This window comes from Neopsephotus bourkii, unplaced genomic scaffold, assembly GCF_033783945.1.
Source record: "Neopsephotus bourkii isolate Nb327-2 ecotype Australia unplaced genomic scaffold, CSIRO-AGI_Nbou_v1 NB_36, whole genome shotgun sequence".
In the NCBI taxonomy this organism is placed as follows: Eukaryota; Metazoa; Chordata; class Aves; order Psittaciformes; family Psittacidae; genus Neopsephotus; species Neopsephotus bourkii.
In genome coordinates, this window is record NW_026900553.1 from 582,886 (window position 1) to 605,038 (window position 22,153).

The 22,153-nt window shown below is 39.7% G+C and overlaps 1 protein-coding gene across 2 annotated transcripts in view; it reads right to left on the reverse strand.

The window, feature by feature from the left end:
• Positions 1-2,773: 2,773 nt before the first annotated feature.
• FREM2 (FRAS1 related extracellular matrix 2) overlaps positions 2,774-22,153 on the reverse strand; it is a 136,715-nt gene continuing 117,335 nt past the window's right edge. The window contains exons 17-24 of one of the 2 annotated variants that reach the window (XM_061345079.1): positions 18,085-18,277; positions 15,701-15,805; positions 14,410-14,537; positions 14,190-14,324; positions 11,525-11,651; positions 9,973-10,160; positions 8,967-9,113; positions 2,774-7,419 (exon numbers count right to left, since the gene is read on the reverse strand). In XM_061345079.1, the coding sequence (XP_061201063.1) occupies positions 6,907-7,419; positions 8,967-9,113; positions 9,973-10,160; positions 11,525-11,651; positions 14,190-14,324; positions 14,410-14,537; positions 15,701-15,805; positions 18,085-18,277 (1,536 nt within the window). In that variant the 3' untranslated portion in view covers positions 2,774-6,906. Of the gene's footprint in view, positions 7,420-8,966; positions 9,114-9,972; positions 10,161-11,524; positions 11,652-14,189; positions 14,325-14,409; positions 14,538-15,700; positions 15,806-15,876; positions 16,159-18,084; positions 18,278-22,153 lie in introns of those variants that run through there. The other variant, XM_061345088.1, reaches the window with a different exon arrangement.

Here is a 22,153-nt window from a genome sequence, read left to right on the forward strand (position 1 = left end):
TTCTGTTTTGCAGAATGTTTTATTTTTCTGCATTCAGCAGGATGCAGACGGCAAGGCAGAGAGACATGATTTTGTAATTCTTTCTGCTTTGTTGCTAATAGCACTGTAAAACCACTCTAAGACAAGTCTTGTGAACTAACATGAAGTTGCTAGAAGTCCTTTCCAACCCTAACTATCCTAAAAACTATGAAGCTATGAAGTGTGTACTCAAACAACATGAAATAACGACTATCCTAGAACGTGTTTCCTAAGCTATATCCTAAATGTATACTAAAGTATATCCTAACATTTGTTTCTAAAAGACACAGTAATAGCCTAACAAACATAGTTATAAACAGAGTAACAAATGCAGTAACAGTCATAGTGATAAATAAACACTGCAATAAACACAGGAAGATGGAGCCCAGAGTCCAGCTCCCCACCTGGGGAGACGTGCCGGCAGGTGGGCATTGCTGGTGGGGCTGACGAATGAGCCAGCAAGGCCCCCTGTGAGGGCCAGGAAGGGCCTGACGGTGCTGCTCTGGCTCTGGGGTGAGGTGGTGGCACCTTCCCTCCAGAGCAGAAGGACACCGTGGCTCTGTCCTCGCTGCCGCTGTGGTGCTGGGGCCGCATGGTGCACCGGGACTCACCAGAAGGTGATGACGCGGGAGCCGCAGGGCCAGAGGAAGACAAGGGAGCTGACAGCCTTCCCTTACTCCTTATCCTCAGCAGCATCCCCAGCTGAGCCCTAACTGCCGCTCAGCACCTGGAGCACACCCAGGGCCCGGCAGAGCAGCGGGCTCAGGGTGCTGCCACGTCTGCAGAGAGGAGCAGCAGGGAGTGACCTGGAGGTGGCCGAGCCCACTGGCTCCCCTCTAGCGCTCACCTGCCATGGGCACAGCCATGGATGCATCCAGCAGCAGGGTGCTGGGGGCCTGGGGCTGCTCCTTGGTTGTCCCTGCTCTGGTGCCCTGGTGCCAGGGCCATGGTTTGGCAGGAAAGGCAGCTGGGCTCTGCCAGTCTTACTTTGTCTTGGCGATGACCACACTGTCCTCGAAGAGGAGGAGGTCCCTCTTCGTCCCCTGGCCATGGCCGTGGGTCACCCGCACATGCACCCGCAGCAGCGGCTCGGGCGATGCCTGGTCAGGCGCGCACTGCTCCTCGGGGTCAGGGTCATCCCTGCAGGGCAGATGGTATTGAGCATGAGCAAGGCGGCTGCTTTGGGGTGCAGCTGTGCCAGCGCGTCCCCGAGCCATGGGGGAACCCGCCTGGACCCGCAGCAGCAGAGCCACTGGCCCATCCTCACAGGGCCGGGAGAAGACCCATAAATAGAAAGCTTGTGAAGCTCAAGACAGGAATGCTCCTCCCCAAGAGAAAACCATCCCTAGTGCCACTGGTGCTGCTGCACACAGCACCATCCCTGCAGGCACTGAGGCCTTTGCTGGGCAAGCACCAGGTTAGAATGGAACACCATAGCGACCTCAGCTCTGGAATCCGGGGGTCCAGGTGGGGCAGGTCACTGTGGGGCTCTCCCCAGTATGCTCATATCCAGCTGCGGCCCCAAGGACTGCTCCCATATACTGCAGTGTCCACCAAGTCACAGCTCCTGTAGCCATGGTCTTCTGACTCACAGGAGCAGGGAAGCCCAGGTCTACCATGCACATTGAGGCAAAATATTAAATGTCCCTGTCTCTTCTTCATCCCCAGTTTTTAGTGGCCATCTTCGTAAAGTATCAGTCTGAGACTTCCCTTAGGCTTCTGCTTGTTAGTAGCATGCTCCAAAAAGCCTTTTGTTGTTGTCTGATGAACACTGACCAGTTTCATCTCTAGCTGAGCTTTGGCCTTTCGTGATGTCTCCCTCCACGTGTGAGCCACAGCTCAGTAGTGTTCCTGGGAAGCTCGAACTTGCTTCTAGGAAGCATATAATTTCTGGGATACAATTTCTTTTCCCACCCAGTGCCAGGAGGATTTCCAGGCTGCTTTTCTCCCACACCTGCTTGACTCCCATTGACACGATGGGATTGCTGCTCCTGTGCTTTCAAAAGGTGGTTCTTTAAAAGTGAGCAGCTCTCACAGTTCCCTAAGTCCTCAAAAACTCATGCCCAGATAAGTAGTGATTGCTAGCAGACACCCACAAGGACATTTGCTTTATTTTCCACTCCCCAGCTCCTCACCATCCGCCTCTCAAATGCATCACCCCTGAGAGAAAGGGCTGTGAAGTCCAACTCCTCCCTTGCATAGAGTGCAACTCCCCCACCTCTCCTGCCCTTCCTAGCCCTCCTGAACAGCCTATTGGGCCCTCCTGAACAGCCTGTTGGGCTCTCTAGAGCAGTGATGCTCTCTCATCATTCTGCACCATTTGCCACAAAAAACACCACTAATGTCCTCTGAGAAATAAAAATTGACAGCAACATCAGCACTGCAGGAACAAGAGAACTGCTTCCTGCAGGCTCACCTTCACTTGTCAGTGAGTCTGGTGCTAGAAACCCAGCACACAGGAATGTGGCAATCCACCCTACAAAGCCCTTGCAAACATCAGATTTCTGATGTTCTGGAATTGAAAGAAAAATCCCTCTCTAAGCCATGAGTGCCATGACAATGATTAAAAACCAGCCCCTGTCCTGAACACCTGATGACCAGAAAACAACCAGTTCAGGAGGAAAGCAGTGAGGTTTTATTGCAAATAGAGTACTAAGTTTATGTTCTTCCATTGCTATGACAAATTAGTTTTTGTTAACCCTGCATTACTGACCTCCTTCCACAGTGTGATTTTCATACACAAATCTTATATCAGTAACCAAAACAAAAGTAGTTTTATTTTTTCCTGATACAAATGCCAAATATCACAGCCATAGACATAAGCAAAATAATGTTCCAAATAAATATGTATGGAAAGATTTTTGACAAATTTAAATACAGTAGTTATTGTATAAATGGCTTAATAAATGGTATTACTGCTGGCAGAATAAGCATCGCCAGGGTTAAGAGGATTGAATACATAATCTGGAAATAGATTAAATATATATATATATAAAATATACTCAGTTTATTGCATGGATAGATAAATACTAACATATTTGTGCACATAACTGGGAATGAGGCACTTATTCAGGTTAGTATACACAATGCCACTTTTTAAGTAGAAGGGAAAATGTTAGTAAGCCTCAAAACCATCTTCCTGAAATCTGAAATCTTGAAGCCATAATAAAAAAGTCATGCTGGTATAGATGTATTTATAGTTCACTGAATTGTAAGAAATCCAATTCCTTAAGAATGGGACAAATCTGGCAGGCCTCACTGAAAACACTGGGATTTTTTCCCAGGCAAAGGACTTTGATATCTTACTCGAATCTTATTCATGCTTGTTCAGCTTTTCAGTGTTTTCTTTTGTGTTTTTCTTTGCTATTACCAGTTTGCTCTATTATTTTATATACTGTTAGAAAAACTTTAGTTCTGATAATCCCCATCAGCCTAAACATTTTACAGAGTTGTCCTTGAATGCTATACAAAGCAGTGATCAAGCTGCTCACCAAGCTAACTGTTTGGCTTATAGAACACATGGTTTTTGATGTGATTTTTATTAAAATAAATCATAATTAAAAAAAGATTTTGCATTCAAGCAACTTTAGCGATACTTGTCTGTTAAAATTCAAAAGCAGAAAAATAGCTCTACTGATAAACACCCAATTTCTGTATTTTATATATATATTTTTAAAAAGATTTTCTTTGCTTATACAAAGCAGGCATTTTATAAATATTAAAATGTTCTATTATTTACATGTGTCCTATTTTCTGTAGAATCACTGACTGCTGTTACCCCAACATGCAGGTTTTAGGAGATGAATTCTGCATTTCTCATTATCATAGTGATTTCACATATAGGCACTAAGGCAAATTTGATCTTGGGTTACACTCACAACTTAGTGGTGAACTTTAAATAGAAAATGCATCTGTGGGCTAAATCTTTGATCAGTCTTGCACACATAATACACAGATTACAACACGAGGAGCTTCATTAAAGGAGTAAATTAAGGTCAGGTGACTGGGGAAAAGGTTTAATGCATGGGACACGCCTTGAGGATAATTGTTTCAGGCTAGAACTCAGATTAATTAAAATAAAAGATGACTGCATGATTTTAGTAATGGAGTTTGACCCTTAGGTTGCTGCCAACATCCTTTAATTAAGCTGTCTGAATCACAACCTTCAGAAAACTTAGAAAAGGTAGGACAGATTCTGACCAGATTCATTTGGTGAAAACCTGATGAAATCTTGTTAAATGAATGAAGTCATAATAATATAAATGAGCAAAAAAAAAGGTATCAGCATGAATCCCTCTGTGGACATATTAATAGTGTACCATGAATCTTAGCACATATATTCCTAGGATAGTAGACCTCAATATTTCTTAGTTTTTATGGCTCAGAGGACGACTGTGCAGAATTGCTAGTTTAGATCTATCTGTGCTGAGAGAGCACCACAGCCAGCCCAGAAAACCTTTTGGATGGATTGTTTAGTTCAGAGGCAGCATTGTGTGCTTGCAGGCAAGCTGCTTTCAAGTTGGATCCTGCTCAGCTAGCTCAGATCTCTGCAGCATGATCCCCAGAATATGAATGACCAAGTGTATTGCAGCTGAAGATAGTCTGGGGGCTGCCTGCACCAACCACCACAAAGTGGTGAAAGGCAACAGGTATTTTAGCAACAGTCTCAACAGCACGATTCAGATTTTATATAATTTCTATAGTTTAACTAACTCCTTTGACAACTCCATTGACTTGGGCACTGTAACATCTTTGTCAGTGACAGGGACAGTGGGATCGAGCACCCTCAGCAAGTTTGTCAATGACACCAAGTTGTGCAGTGCAACTAACATGCTGGAGGGAAGGGATGCCATCCAGATGGATCTTGACATGCTTGAGAGGTCTGCCAGTGCCAACCTTATTAAGTTCAACAAGGCCAAGTGCAAGGTCCTGAACCTGGGTCAGGGCAATCCCAAGCACAAATACAGGTTGGTCCGAGAGTACATTGAGAGCACGTCTGAGGAGAAGATACTGGGGATGTTGGTCGATAAGAAACTGAACATGACCTGTCATTGTGTGCTCACAGCCCAGAAAGCCAACCGTATCCTGGGCTGCATCAAAAGGAGTGCGACCAGCAGGTTGAGGGAGGTCTCCTTCTATTTGGCTCTCATGAGACCCCACCTGGAGTACTGTGTTCACCTCTGGGCTCCCCAACATAAGAAAAACATGGGCTTTCCAGTGCCTAAAGAGAGCCTACAAGAAATCTGCAGAGGGTATTTTTACAAGGACATGTAGTGATAGGACAAGGGGGAATGGCTTTAAACTGGAAGAGGGTAGACTTAGATTAGATATTATGAAGCTCTTTACTGTTAGCGTGGTGAGACACTGGAACAGGTTGCCAGAGAATCTGTGGATGTCATATCCTGGAAGTGTTCAAGGCCGGGTTGAAGGGGGCTTTGAACAACTTGGTCTAGTGGGAGGTGTCCCTGCCTGTGGCAGAGGGGTTGGAACTAAATGATCTTTAAGGTCACTTTGAACCCAACCCATTCTATAGTTCTCTGATTCTATGACTTGAAAGGGCTTATTCATATATAACACTATTGTGATAAATGGTACAATCTGTCCTAAGGGTTACATAGCTTTCATAGCCAAATATTTGGAAGACTATCTCTGGGACAGAACAGGTCCTGTCTGGCTAAGAAATGATATGGGACACTTCTGATCCAAACTTCTGTGGAACATCAGGCGGTCATGTTACCTACAACAGCTCCGAGAGAAAACTAGAATCATTCTTGCAAAAGTCACTTGTTAAAAAATGCCCAACAATGACCCAGGATATTTGTCAAGATGTGCTATGATTATACAGTAATAAATATTACTTGATTCAATCAAATGTGGCTTTTTTTTCTTTGCTTTGTTGCCATTTAATACGGCAATTGACAATGACACACTGGATTCAGTATAATGATTCCTAGGCTCAGTTCAGGCAGAACCTTGTCCTCTGCATTTTGAATCTAACTTCATCATCTTCTCTAGGTACTGGAATACTAATGGTTGTATTTCCCAGCAGTGGACATGCACTAAAAAATATAATTTACCTTACAATACCTCCATGATCCATTAGCAACTTAAAAGGACATGTTTCCAGTTTCTGTGAAAAAACATTTTCTTTCTGGATCTGTTGCATTCTTTGGCTTTATATAAACATAAATAAGGGGAAAAAAAACCTTGATTAAATAGCCGAACATGAATTTGCAGAAAAGAATATGTATTGCGTCCTGCAACATGCAACTGCTTATAATGTTATGCTGTCTAATCTAACTGTCTTTTGAAAAGGTTCAGTTATATATAAGTAAAAAGAAATCACTGGTATAGCTTAAGTGAAGTAAAAAATTTACAGGAGAGAGGATTCATGCCTGAGGCATTTCATCACCTTTCAATGTAGATACCGTGTTCCTTGTAAAAAACAGTATAAAATTTAACTGAAGTGTATAAGGATTCCTCCTCTCAAGTATTTTATGTTTCCGAAGAAACAGATTTCCTCTCTTATTGCAGACAGGATATATAGCACCTTTAGATAGCTTCATCTACTGTTCTGAAATGTCAGAAAACACAAAAACAAAACAAAAAATCTCTCCCTTACAATGCAGTTCCTTGAAATGCTACTTTAGATTAGTGCATGATATAGGGAGGTCAGGATGACCCTTTTTGCATAGTGGGAAGTTTGGTATAGATTCTTCTATTGCTGATGATGGCAGCAAGAGTTCAGGATAAAAAAATTCAGGCACACCTAGAAGCATATGAACTCTTCATTCCTCATGAGTTACCACAATCTGCTGCAGCAAAGTGCAGTTCAAGTTCTTTTTGAGGCACTCTGAAGACTTTGGCTTGAATCCTGCCATCTTGGAGTCAAACCTCTGAGCTGTCGCTGGTGTAATTATATGGTAGCATCATTGGCTCATTGCTGCCTGGCTCCCTTCTGGCTTCCTTCTTCTCAGAATTTTGTTTCCATTTTAGCAGCAAAACAATGATTGCAATTAAGCAGATGGCAAGGAAAATGGCAGCAACTCCACCAATGATTGTGACTACACTGACCCCTGCACTTTGGCTATTCAGTTCTCTGGGGAGAACACCACTGGCTGCAACCTCCCTTTGAGGGACCTGTTTCTTGCTGGTGCGATCCAGTGCTATGTGCTGTATGTTTGTTCCTCGGTTGTTTCCTACTCCAATGTCCCTTGCAAGATCTTGATCCTGCTCAGCTCCCCTCTTCTGACGTCTCTGTGTGGATAGTCCTGAAGTTCCACCACTCAAGAGTGAGTGGTACTGGTGCTCCACGCTTCTTTTGCCAATTCCGCGGTTAGCATTCTCTTTTGAACGTACAGTGTAGATTGTATGGACATACCACTCCCTACCCAAAGACACCTAGAAAGACAAAATGTTTTGTATTTAATACATACATATACAATCAGACAGCACTATATACAGAGGAAATCAATCACTGTTCTGAACTGATTGCTTGGACAAGTACTTTCAAAATCACACACATATAAGCACACTATGTGCCAATGTACACCAGAGAAGTCATGTTTTCTGCCAAAAATTTAAGAGGGGGTAGTTTCCATTCCTCTCCATGACCGGACTCTATGGCTATCAGGTGCAGATGAAGAGGTGCAGCCTTGGCATCTTTTTGGTACTGTTAGTACCAACGGCCATCAAAAGAACCTCAACTGTAGACAGTTCACAAAAGAGAACATCCCAGGCCTAATTGCTAGCTGACTAGGTAGGCCCTGGCTGTATCTCTAGTTCCATTTAAACACAAGAAAGAATTTTAAACTGTCAGGGTGATTGAACATTGCAACAGGGAAGCTGTGGAATCTTCACCCTTGGAGTTATAAAAATCCCACTGGTCACAGACCTGGGCAACTGGCTCTAAGCAGAAGGTTAGACCAGAGAATCTCCAGAGGCCCTTGACAACCTCATCCTTTCTGTGATTGCATGCAATCTGCATTAGATGATGTTCTCTTTCTCGAATTTGTCTTCTCTTTTCAGGACACATAATAAATTTGGCTTCCACAAGGTCCAATAGGATTGTTTGAATACAGTCTTAAAGGAACTGTCTGATAATTTCAGTGGCTGCAGCCAAGTTCTGTAATTGTGATGAAAACCACATTTTCTATTTTACTTTTGTTTTTTTTTCAAGCCTTTTTCAGGATATATGGTTGTTTCTTCAAATCTACATTCTTTTGACAGAATGAGAGCCAAAAACTACTGGATTTGGAAATGGAATCTTCATATAACAAAAAAGAGATTTAATTTTCATAGGGGCAGGTTGTAAAACTTTTTCTACTATTAAGTAGATTGTTCTCTTAAATATTTCATTGCAACAGGACCTTTAATTCTGAAGTGGCCAGGAGTAGCATTAAAGTCTCCTGAAGTCTAATTTAGCCTAAGGAAAGTCTCAGTTTTTTTTTCTACTAATTCATACATTTGAGTTTTGCATGTATCTTTGCAAATACCTAGGAAACAAATAATGAAGAAATAATTCCCGACTGGGTTACACTGATCAAATGGATGAACGCACACAGCTGAAGGATTATGTCTAATTAAAGGGTTTTACCCTTTAGTTGTCAGTTTCTAGGATTTCCAGTGCTTAGATGTTTCGTGATTGGCAAATTTGCAAGGAAGAGATTACATAGAAAATGCTGAGCAATAACTACATTTTTATTCAATTCTTTATAAATGCCTATGATTCTTTTCCTTTTTATCTTTGACAAGTGAGATTGGAAGCAATAAAGCAATGCTGTGCAACAATTTTTCAAGTTCTTAGAAGAAATACGTAAGAATAATTTGTTTAATTTCTGATTAGAATGTGGAGTTAAGCAAGGGAAAAACACAGTATTCCCATAGAAATCTCTTAATAAGTGTTCCAGATTTTATATCTAGAAACTAATAAGCTACAGAAATCATACCTGAAATAGAGGAGTTGAGTCTACTTTAAATCCATCAGAGCCTGGCTGTTTAACTAGTGGAATTGCTTCAGGATCATCTATTGCAAGTTTTGCATTAAAAAGCACATTTCCAAAGCTTGTGGATTGTGTCTCCGGCTGAGCTTTGTCCTACATAGCCATGGAGGGAAAAAAAAGTTAGTAAAATATGGACTTATTTATTCTAGTTTAATTCTTCTTTTCCAGTTCTAATATTTATACACAATGTATGAATTGTTTTATGCAATCCATTGTAATACCAAGAGAAAAGACATGAGAAGCTGCGGTCGCACCTGACTTGTACTAACTTCTATTTAATCTTTTGCTTGGATGCTTTTTTTGTTGAAATCCAAGGGGATACGCTACAGAATAATCATAGCAACATTTCTAAAATAAAAAAGATATATGCATGTTGTCTGAAAAAAAAAAGTAGTAAGACTATTTCCCAGTTTAAAGAAGCTAACTTTAATTTCTATTAACAGATACTCATATAAATTAGACAATTAGGCAATCATCTTACTTCAAGTTAAATTTCTAAAAGTAGGGCAACAGATCTGTAGTCATTTAGGTTTACTCTATTTTCAGAAGGGAAATAATCTCAGATATTCTAAGCCACCATTAGAGGTATCTCTCTTTCCTTATTGATTGGATGACTAAATTATACGCTAAATTTTTAATGGCTAAAGATAAAAATTCCAGCCCTTAACCTGCATGTCTCCTAAGACTCCCTCTATGGTCAACAGGTATAGACAATGTGGAGAAAAAGCTATCTTGGGGTTCTAACTTAGGTAACTCTAAATGATAGGAGTCACCAGAAAGATAAAGAATAGAACCAGGAGGGAGAAAGGCAGGATATACCACCAGTTCATGTTATCCTGGAGTTTGAGCCAAAAATATGGTGCCATGGAGAACATTTTAAAGAACAGTTGGTTTTGGATAAAAAATAAGGGAAAAAAAAAAAAGTGCATCCTCCCAGAATTAGAACACTTACCACAATCTTAAACCTGTACAGAAGGGATGGAGAATCAGCAAGGCATCCATATTCAGTGTTGGATGGATTATATTTGGGTACATATCCATCAGCTCCTGTGCATAGGAAAACCTTCTCGATGCTACAGTAGAAGGAATCACCTAAATTCTGCACTGGATCCACCATCACCCGGCCATATATGGTATCACCTGTGAACAGTGCACACAGTTTACATTCTATTACGCTGGAACATCTGGCACAGTACTGAGCCAAAGCTAATAAGCCTCATAAAAAAAAATTTAGTGCAGTGTAATGTGACTTTATCCAAAGACACCTTGCTACCCAGCTTCCTCTGTAGGGTGCTTTCAAAGGTCATGATCAGAGAACATGCTCTTCGTGTACTCTGAGCCATAACATAGCTGTAGGAGGTCACCTGCTGTTGCTATAACCTCAGCCAGTTCAGGGTCTGTTTTAATTCTGGGCTATACTGGGTTCTTCACTCAAAAAGTGACTTAAAGAAACTCCTCTGCACCACACCAGGGTGTAGGTTTTGGCCTCCTGACAGTTCTGGCACTTAAAGAGATGTCATTTTCAATGTCAGTAGAATCCTGTTCAGGCTGCATAAGGTTTTACCTATGCTTGGTCAGACTGGCATACTGTAGAAGTGAAATGAACATTCAAAAAGTCACACAGACCTTATCTGAGACTTGGCTCCTTACTATGCAGTTGTATTTCAGCTGTCTAATAATGTTTAAGGTAAGGCATGCTTGCCAGACCTGTACAAATAACTGGGCCATTGTTATGCAGGCAAGAAAAGTATATTGTGTGCAGCAGTCAGATACATACGACAGAAAGTGGTTAGGAAGGTTGAAAATCTGGAGTAGGAAAGGAAAAACATCACATTGCTTTTACAATTTGGAGCAACTGTGCACTTTGAGAAAGAGAGACCAGGTACCTGCTGTTCAAGAGTCTGTGCAAATACATCACAAAAGACACTAATGTATTCAAGGTGTTGGCACAGTAATAAACAGGCAAAAGAGACACAGGAGGAAAGCAAAGGATTGAAGTAGATCCACTGACAAATTTGTCAGGTGAATCAACCTTCCCACCCCCCAGCCTACTCAGTGGAGGACAGGAAGAAGGGAGAAAGCCTTGATGCTGTACAAGCTGTGTTGAGTAGCAGCCAAAACACTTGCATGTTAATACTGTTCTGGAAACACATGCAGAGTACAGCACCATAGTGGCTGCTATTAAGAAAGTTAACTTCATCCCAGCCATAACCAGTACACTCACCCACAGAAAAAAGTACCCCAAACCTGTGTAATATTCACTTATCAACTAGTAGTGTTCTTAATATCAGACAATGTTTACAAAGTGATCAGATTATGAGAAGTGGCACTAGTACTGTAAGCCTCAGATATTACAGTTTCAGTGCAGTTTTGCTAAGGAAAGGCAAATGCAAAAGAATACAAGCAGCAAGCCCAAATCCTTACTCATGTCTTGTTTTTACTGAAACACGATCCCGAAAGTGTGGAACACATATGAAATGGATATGATCTGTGCATAATTATACCTTCTGAGAAAGCAACATCACTTTCTTGCCCAAAACCCATTGAGCCATCAGATAGCCACAGTGTCTTTTTGGAGAGAAGGAACATCTGGGTGTTCAAGCTGAACTCAGCAGCCACTGGGTCACTGACCTAAAACACAACAGCATAAAGCTCTTCAACAAGGATTCTTTAATGACTTTTAAAACATAGCATGATCTTCTCTTAATGTATATTTATTTTGCAGCTCCCCACATCTACATGTAATATTATACTTTAACCAAAAAGATTTCTTTGTACTAGTCATAGAATGTTATAAATTTTAGATGCATACAACCTTTGGGTTACCTGCCTCTGTGATATTTAATAGGATTCTAGGTTTGTTTATTCCCATCACATTTTTCCAAAACCCAGCCAAGGAGGTGCCTAAGGTAAATTATGTGTGGGGGTAACATCAGGAAAATATTTCCCTCAATAACTTGCCTGCCGTGACTCATCACAGCCCATTTTCTTTATCCCATTTTCATTCTTACATCCAAGTCCCACCTCTGCTTCTGATCCTCTGCCAATTATTTGAAAGTACAAATTGCTAACGATTTATTTGCAAGTATCAGTTCTTCTGATATGCTGCAGGATATCAGACCATGCATGTGAAAATGCACCAAACCCTTTGCACACCTTTTTGTGCTATTATTTATCTTTACACATTTGACACAGTTAACTATGGCTCTTCTTTGATTACATTACAAGAACAAAATAAGTCAATACTGCCATCATCAGGTTCTCATTGGGCCATAAAGCAAGCTAGAAGGCAAACTATACAGGGACATGGCATAACAAAAGGGAAAGAATATAGTGAACAGAAGAACTAGGGAGAGCACAAAGTTCAAAATGATGCAGTGTACCTGAGGAAACAATATGGAAGATACACACATTCCAAAAAAAATAAAAAAAGAGCAAGAGGCTGATAAACAAATGAAAAAATGCTAACATACATATGTGTATTTATGAATAAGTATGTATATGTGTGTGGAAAGGAAGGAAGGAAAACAGTAAAGAAAACATTATTGCTGGCTCATGAACAAGGGGCTGATGGAATAAGATATAACAATACCAACAGAAAATACTTCTGCAAGTTCTACATCTGACACATTTACTCTTCAAATCTCTTTTTCACAATAGAGTCCCCAGACTATCAAAGCAACAGGATTTGGCAAGAAGAATGAATAGCTGAGATACTTTTATAAACCCATTGCTATTCTTTAGAAAGAGGAGCCCTACCCCACAGCCTTTTCACAGAAAGAATGGTTAAAAAAATATCATTTCCATTCTCTTGGAATCCTTTCTTCTAAATGTCTGGGATTCAGGCTATTGAACATCCTAAACAGTCCCACAGATTCATAGTCAGTCCCTTTAGCTTCTTCCAGGTAAGAGTTAGGTCTCTCCTAGTTCACCCATTTTGCAATGGCTTTTGCAGTTTTTCTGAAATTTCTTTGTCATCCTGTTTATTCTAGGACCAGACACAAGCTGTGGTTTAACATTGCTGTGAACTACTTCAGAGTTTCTAGAAGCAGATTAGAAATGCCAAAGAAAAGCTGAAGCACTGAACTGGTTTAAATCCCCTCACCTCCTCCATGTAAACTTTTTCAAAATGTTTTGCTGGTTAGCTGCATGAAGGCAGGTTTCATGTCAGACCATGCATCATCTCTCTGCTTCACTAGGACTTAATGCCATGTCAGGAATCATCTGCTCAGCCATAGCTGGCATAATGCCAAATCAAAGCATAAAGCCTTTGTGTACTCTGGCTAATTCAACAGAAAAGTGATTGTGTATCGCTGAAAGATCTGGATAGGATTTGCACTGTAAGATGATTTAATATCATACATCTATACTATTAATGAGCATGAAACCACAGCCACGCTGTTCCAGTGTTAGTTGTATTGGCTCCAAAAAACAGAAATAACTTAATCGTTACACATCCCAAGATCACTCTAACCCTACTGATAACACTGTAAAGTGACAGTTTATGTTCTGTTAACCAACATTAACCCCCAGTGTTTTTTTCAGTCAATGATTTCTACAGCATAATCCATTTCTCCATATTTTATTCTTAGCCACAGAACTTTACAGCTGGGCATCATGCAAGTTATGTTATTTGCTTGTTCCCGTGTTGCTATGTGATTGCATTGCTACGGGTGGTATTTGTGTCACTTCTGAGACCAGTGTTGGCCACCTATACTTCCTCTGTAGTCAATGAAGAAGGCTTACCTTAGGACTGAATGAATCTTGCTCTGGAGATTCAACTTTTAATACTAGAGACCTAGCTCTGATCTTTGTATCAGATGAAAACCTTCTGGTAACAGTTTTATAGTTTCCTAATTATCTGATAAATCTATACCATAACAAAGCCAAGAGATAAGTAAAGAATTCCCACAGTTTAGTTCATATCACAGTAGCTGTCCCCCAGACCAATGTCAATGAGCTTCCTATGGGCTAATACATTAGCCTTTCACAGTTGGATAGAACTGGCTACATTACAGGGGAGGAATATGTGCTGTCCCACCAATTTAGGAATCAGTTTGTTTATAAGCAAGTAAATTCAGTTTCTAGCACTATTATTACTAGGCCACAAAGACAATTTGGGGATCTAACTGAAAAGAAAACATGACAAAGGAATCACTGGGGTGGTACCTGCTGGAATCGGATATCCAGATCAAATGTGATCGGGTCTCTAGGGTTGCATATCACTGGTAGGCTGTACTCCTGATGTGGAGTAGTGGTACAAGCTACCAGCTTCACAGTGTATGTTCCAGAATAGTCTCGAACCTGAAGTTAGAGAGAGAAATAGGTGTTCCACCAACATCCTAACAGGCTGGGGCAACAGAAAACAGAGTGAAGGCTGAGGTTTTACCGCAAAATCTGAAACAAAGCTCCACTGTTGTACTGGCTGGTTGTATGTTGGCTCACTTCGGATGAGGCTGAGGCTAAATGTCAGGCCTGGGTGATCAGCAGACATAACCATGGATGTTACAGACGAAGCTAGAAACATGTCAAGAGACAGATTTGTCACCTTTAGTGTTTCACTGCCAACTCTCAGAGCCTGAAAAACATTCCCAGTAATTCATAAACCATAATGCCATGGTTGATGTTAATACCTTTACAGGGCATTGGGTTCTGTTAACTGAAACTAACAAAATCAATTACAGTCAACACAGCTGGGCCCCCTTGATTCTTGTTCAAGTGTCTATTAACAGTTGCTTTTGGGCTATACAACCAGAAGCATATGAAGATTAAATGTAACAGACAGGCAAAACAGTGAGAGAGGAATGGCAAAGATCTATAATCCCTCCTGTTTAAAACTTGGAATGTCAGCCCAGGGAACAAAAAATAATTTCTCTAAGCAATGTAACTCTTTCAGCTCTGCCTGAAAGACAAAACCTAACAGGCTAGAAAACAGCTGAGAAGAAGTAGAAGCACAATGAAGGAGTTTCATAGGTTAATAAAACTGACTTAAACTAAAAGAGATTTCTTAAAATGATTTTGTCCTTTCTCATTATTGTTCAGTTCTCATTATTGCTCAGCAGATTTAATTTAGTTAGATAATCTTTTCTGTAGCTGGCATTCATACTCAGATTTATGTCTGTATTCTGAATAAAGGTAGTGGAGTTTAGAAATTAAATTGCAGGATCAGGTCCTCAGCAATGACTAACTGAATGGCAATGAGAATGTTTTATTAACAGAGTGATACAATGCTCATACAAGAATTTTTCTTACTCTCTGAAAAAGGTCTAAATAACTTAGAAAGGTTTCAAGTTAGCAAATAAATTTTAATGCTATCTACATTCCTAGGGCAACATAAGTGAATAATTAATAATAGCTTATGGATTAAAGATGTACACTTATAGATCCCTAGTGAACACAATGGCCTAGATCTTTATCTTTCATAAGCCAGGCTTTTCATCAAGCGGAACAATCTTCTTTCCATCAGATTCTTGTATATTTCTTTAAGTTAGACAACCAGAATACAGTCATCAACAGCAAGTAAGAAATCCATTACTTTCCATTTTCAGATGGGAAAAATCCCATCTGAAGGGCACATTAAAAAAAAAAATAAATCAGATATTAGTAGCAGAAATAAGAAAAGTGAAAATGGAGGGGTATCTTTGCTTTTATAGTACTGCTAAAGTGTAGATTAAGCTTACCAGGATGGGACATCACAAACAGACCATGAAATCGGGCTTCGGTCTTGAAGTTGACAACCAAGCGCCCCTCTTCACTAATACGCATGCTGGTTGGGTACAGGGAACCTGGCAGCAGAAACCAATTTAAAAATTTTATTCCACTTGCAGATGGTAAATAAATCACACTTCTGTGAAACACCAACCCCACTCTTTAAATTCCCCTTGTCATGTAAGTTATCTGGGAGGTGGCCTAATGGTACGTTTTGGGTTGACTCAAGATTCTTTTTGAGCAAGAATTTACACAGTGAGGCCTAGAGTTTTCACAATGCTTCAGCTTTCCAAAGTGCATACTGAACTTCCCTGCAAAGTCATGGTTTTACATGTTATCATGGACCCCCACAGCTGCTCCAGTAGGCAAAAGTCCACAGCACAGTCTGTGCTTGTGTTCTGGTAATAGCATGGTGAGCTGCCAGCATACTCTATAGAAGGAAGAATACTTAGGTTTTCACTAGGTATTCAAGCTGACTCCTACCAATGAAAGCTGCTCCAGAGCAGTGCCTTCCTTATCTATTATCTCAAGGTATCACCAACCAGCTGTTGGTTGTGGCTTCCATGGCAATCTGTTTGAGGGTGCTTGAATCTGTGAAACTCATTCTGACAGACTTTGCATTGCAATCTCTGGCATGAATCTGGCCCAAGACATCGGCCTAATGTTTCCTAATTTCAGGTTACAAAGTCTTGTTTATATGTCAAAGAGTTTTATTGCTGTAGCTTGCAGCCAAGTCTTTTTTTTCTCTAGAGTTCTGCAAAGCTTCAGAGTTCAGGGGTTTTCCTCCAGTGCTCCTCTACAAACAGCCAGTGATGTGCCACCATTCTGCTTGCCAGGAGCAAGAAGAAAAGAGGAATATTCCTCCATGAACATGTCAGAAACCTAATGCCCTCACCAATGTGAATGTATAGCACCCATACAAAAACACCTCTACCAGTTATATTTATTGGTACATCAGAAAGATATATACAGGTATGAAATATGGTTTTAGAAGACCTTGACTACTTTACAGTCATATGTAGAATATACGTAGAACAATTATATCTATCCAGAGGCGTGGAAATAAATTGGAGACGAGTTAAACCCTCCCTGCCCAGAAAAACAGCTCCTCATTGTACAAGACTGCAGAGTGAGAAAATACTGCCCAGATCAGTTTGGGATATGTTGGGGGTCTATACTCCACTGCCTCACTATGTTTATCACATGTCTTGTCCTAGCTGTTGTCAAAGAGAGCTGCCAGTGTTCAGCATAGCCAGACAGCTGGCCATCAGTTCCTTAAACAGAGAAATAAAATATTAAGCATTAAAGACAGAAAAATGGTGGCATAGATGTGCCACATAGCTGAGGATTAAATGAGGTTGCTAGTCAGTGTCTAGTACATCATATGATTTGTGGTATGTGGCTTATTCTTTAGGCATGGCATGACATGTGCTTCATTCTTCATGCACTATAGATTCCCCTTGCCACCCTCATTTACTGTTCTCAACATGAGGACAGAAATCACATAGCAATGACTTCTGTAGCTTATATACAGGGATTGTAGAAACAAAGAATGGTTTTATGTTCATTGGAGTCTTGAAACTGTGTAAGCGTATATACATAAGTATAGCTTGTGTCTGTATTCTACCATAGGCCAAGACAGATATGGAACACATAAGCTTAATGTTGATGAGTACCAAAGGAATTTGCCTAAATAGAACAAAGGAGCATATAGGTTTAAATATACATTTTCACAAACATCTGTAGTTCTCTACTTTTTAAAAGAATAAAATAATTTTTTGAAAGATAAATTCTGTAATGTCAGAGTTTGATTTGTGACTAATTATAGTCACAAACACTTATTGACAGTATCTATCACATTTAAAGAATGCTTCCCAGTTTACTACTCTAACACATAGGCTATTATACCCGTTACTTATTCCTATATCTTTTGAATGTTTCATAGTTAATATGTTCAATATATCAAAAGTTTCTGAAACTATACATTCATGGCCAGAAAAATATGATATTACAGAAAAGTTTTTGTTGTTTTTTTTTTTCATTAAAGAGCAAGCATCTTGTGTGGCAACAGAATATGGATACATACTGAACCTTGAAGTTCTGAGTGTAAATAAATATATTAGTTTTTGCCTGTGTACTTCAACAAGACAATTATCTTTCTTTGTAACAAAACTGATGTCAACCCCCCAGCAGAGAACTGTGAGTGCTAGGATATTAGAATGTTTGCAACTGATAATAAGCGATATACTATTAATTTTTAGTATGAGAATTATTAAAAAATCATCCTCCTGTCTGCACATTATACTCTTAGTAACAGAACTCTTATGAGTTCAATGAAAGGAAATCCAAAACCCACCTTGGAGCTCTGCTTCTGGTGGGCTACCGATCCCATCCTTCCACAGGATGGCAGTGTCATACACAAAAGTCAGTCGAAGCTCTGATTGTAAGTCGAAATGCTGCCAGCCCCCTACACCCACCGGGGAGTGGAAGACATACGAGACGTACAAGGGGACTCTCAGCGTGACATAGGACTGTACTAGGTTGAGAACCTATAAAAACGAAAATTATTTCTTTAGGATAGTGGTCATGAAAGACAGCATTGCACTGGTAATCTGGGTGCAAGAGAAAAAAGAAGACAGAACTTGAAATAAATGTTGTGACTGAATCAAATTTTCTCATTTTGCAAATTACAGATGAAGTGAACACCAACACATTTCAGCTAAGCTTACTTCCCTTCAAGTTCCATTCTTTATTTCAAATTGAATATGTCTTCTAATAAAACATAGACCCCTTAATTTTGACTTACCTTTTTTGGTCAGGCTTTTTAAGTACTTTTTAAGTATGAACAAAGACTTCGGAAATTTTTCAAATATCCTTTTGCATTTGTCCTATCTTTGTGCCTTAACCAATTCTTTTGCTCACATTCTTATGCTACTATCCTCTAAGAAGCTCTTCTGGAAGATCCTGATTTGCTCAGATGTCATTGCAAGGCAGTTCTTGGACAGTACTTATGCTTTTCTGGAACTATTTCTTCCTTTGTGCATGGGTAGTAGCTAACACACTCATGCAAACACACAAATCATACCATTTGTCAGTGTCTGGAAGAACTAAAGTGCAAGTTGATATAGATTTTAAAATATATCCCTTATGCATGTATTGTACAAAACAATAGCACTGTATTGAATTATTATCAGAGAATTGCATATTCTTAATATATATTTGGATCAAAAAGGCAAGAACAGTGTCAATAAACTGCCACCACTTAGGATAGTTCTTGCATGACGTATGGATCCAAACCTTTCTGAAGAGTTTGCACTTACATTCTGTTACAAATACTTTTTAATTCACATCTCTTTGATTAGAAATGTGCAACCCAGATCCTTTTAGAACATTCTGGATTTCTTTAGAAAGAGATGGAAGGAAAGGCATTGAGATCATCTCCCAGTGGGAGACTTTTCAAAGGTATAAATGTTGTTGAACTCTCATTTGCTTCCAATAGAAATCCCATATTTAAATTTGTGCATCTGAACATTTCCCTGGAGTGATTACCTTGCAAGCTTCTAAAGAGTGTTTTGCACTACTAAAAAATCCCCCAACATTCAAAGAACTTTACAAGCTGCGTAAAAATCAAACTGGTTTTGAGTTCACCCAGTGGCATGTCAGGAGTCTGAACATCCATTACCTTAGAGCTGCATTACATTTCCAAATACCAGACAAAACTTTTAGTAATACTATAAAACCACAGATATACTGCTTGCCCTGACTAAATACTCTGAACTAATTAAAAAGTTCATAATGGCAAATGTTTATAGTTGCCACAGCGCATGACACTCCTTGATCTACACTCTCTGCTACCAAAACCATTTCCACTTATATTGTTTGCATTGTTCCATCAAATGTGCTATCATTTAGACAGAAAACTGTCTGGAAAAACACAGTATCATGCAGAAAAGCAGTCTGGTAGATAATATGAAATATTCCAGTTTTAGATGATTTTATATGAGTGCTTCTTTGTTGGTTTTATATAAACACAATTAAGAACTCCTATTTGGAACAAAAAAAAAAAAAAAGAGGTTTCTTCTCTGTATGTATTGGATGAGAAATTGAAGTTAGACAAAAATATTGTCCTTTAGTCTTATTTAAGTTGCAAGCTTACCTTTGGGATACCTGCATGAAATCTGAGGAATTATTTCAGACATGGATTTCCTAAATTGTTCCAAGTAATAAAATAGAATTCCCACTTCTATGAAAAAATATAGCTATGGTGGAAGTCTACAGTGCATCATGGTTTGCCTTTGATTCAGGAGTAACCTTGAACATTTGTAATTTCTTGGAACAGGATCAAGAACTGAATACATTTGGTAGTGTAACAAATGTGTTCTTATTGAAAAGTCATTCACAAATGTGTAGACATTGAAGTAGACATTGAAATCAAAGATCTGAAATTCAGTTTGCTTATGAGGAAGATACAAAAGTATATGAAAGAAAATTTAATATATGTCCATTATCCTCTTGAAAGGAAGCATACATAATGTTTCATGGTAATGTAGAGGAGGACTGGAATCTAACACAGAGAGGATTTAATGACCTTGAAGACCAGGACTGAAATAAGGTGAAATTTTATAGCATAAAGTATAAGGTAATGGCAACTAGTGTCAGGGATTTCTGGTAGAAATTAAAGACATCAGTTAGAAACAACAGAGGGGAAGAAATGTTGGTATGTGAAGTTGATCGCATCTCACAACTATGACCTTCCTACCCTCTCCATGTGATATGATCCTAAGATAAACTGAGGAATGGGGTGGAAATTAGAAGCATGCATGCTATTATACAGAGCACTAGCGAGAGCTTATCTGGAACAGCTTTGATCATCTGTGCTTGAAAAAGCCTGATTTGCATTGTAGACTGTAGAAAAAGAAATCAACATAAACACAGGAATGGCAAAACTATTGGATGAAGGGAATCTAAAATAGCTGGGTTGTTTAGCCTGGTACAACAAAGGGTGAGAGGGAATAAGAATGCTGTCTATACACATCAGGAGGTCAACAACAGAGGAGGGCCACTGATGATGACAGATGGTGCTGACATGGGAACAAATAGCCATAACAAATACAGCCTAGAAATCAGAAGAGTTTCTAACCCTTGGTGTGGTGGCATTCAACAAGAATAGTGAGGCAGTGAAATCCTATTAGTTTTTCAGTTAAGTTTACTAGTGTTGGAACCATATTATATAGAGGATTAAGGACAGTGATCCACAAACCCCCTTCCAGCTCAGTATTGTCTGCCACCTCAAGTAAAAGAAAACAGACTTCTTTCAAAGCTTTTCTTGATTTTCAAGTACAAGGTATCAGGGCCTCTTCACATAAACTGTACACAAAGCAATCCATTAATGGGGTTTCTAAGACACATTCTAGGGTTTTCTTGCCTCCTTTCAATCACAGAATAGTGTTAGTGAGATCAGCTCATTTGCACTGGTGAAAATGTAGCAGTAGATCCCTTTTGGGGCAGGTCTGCCTGAAACATTGCTCCCTTGTCATACATTACCACTGCTCTGTAGGTAAATCTGAAACCATGGTGCCAAAGAATTGTCTTCATTTCTAGAATCCTAGAATTTAGAAGGTTCTTGTCTTTTGGCAAAATCCATGAGAGATGTGTGGGCAACAGGCTGGTTGCCCCAGCCTGGGAATTTGTGTGCTTACAAAAGTCTACATGCTTTCATCAGTATAGTTTCCCTTATGTGAGATTCATGGCATGTAAGGAGAGAAAGGAGCTCTTGCTAAACCAGCTGATTGAGTTTTTATGCACACAAACCATTCTTCAGGCACTCATGGATTTGCAGGTGTGGAGGAAAACCTACAATACTGATAGCCAGACAATCACTGAATAGTTTTCTCTCTCCTAACAGTAAATTAAATCGTAAAAACCCCTCTCATTTCTTGCTGGAAAGGAAAATGCCACAAGGAGAATACTACACTTTGAGAGGCAGAAAGGAAAAATCACAGGACTATATGCTATATGAAATACAGATGATCTTTTTGACACAATAAAAAAATAAAGAAGGAATTAAGTGCAGAGGAAAACTGAGTCAGTAAGTGAGCAGACCCTCCAACAAATGAATTGATGGAATGTGTTACACAGATGGAGGAGTCTTACTTCTGTAGCCCTCTTCATAATGCCATTTAGGTGAACATGAGAAAACATTCTTTCCGTTGAGTTATCTTTATTTTACAGCACTGCCTGCAAAGCCTATTGGAAGTAGCCAGCTGTTCATATTTTATCTCAATGTGACATGATGAAACCAAAGTGGTAACTTAGAGCTGTGTAACTGTAAGATCAGTTTAAGCGCTGTGGAGAGACAGAACAGGTGCATTATGTATCTATGTATCCTATGCACAGGAGATGTTAACAGTTGTATGGACAAAATT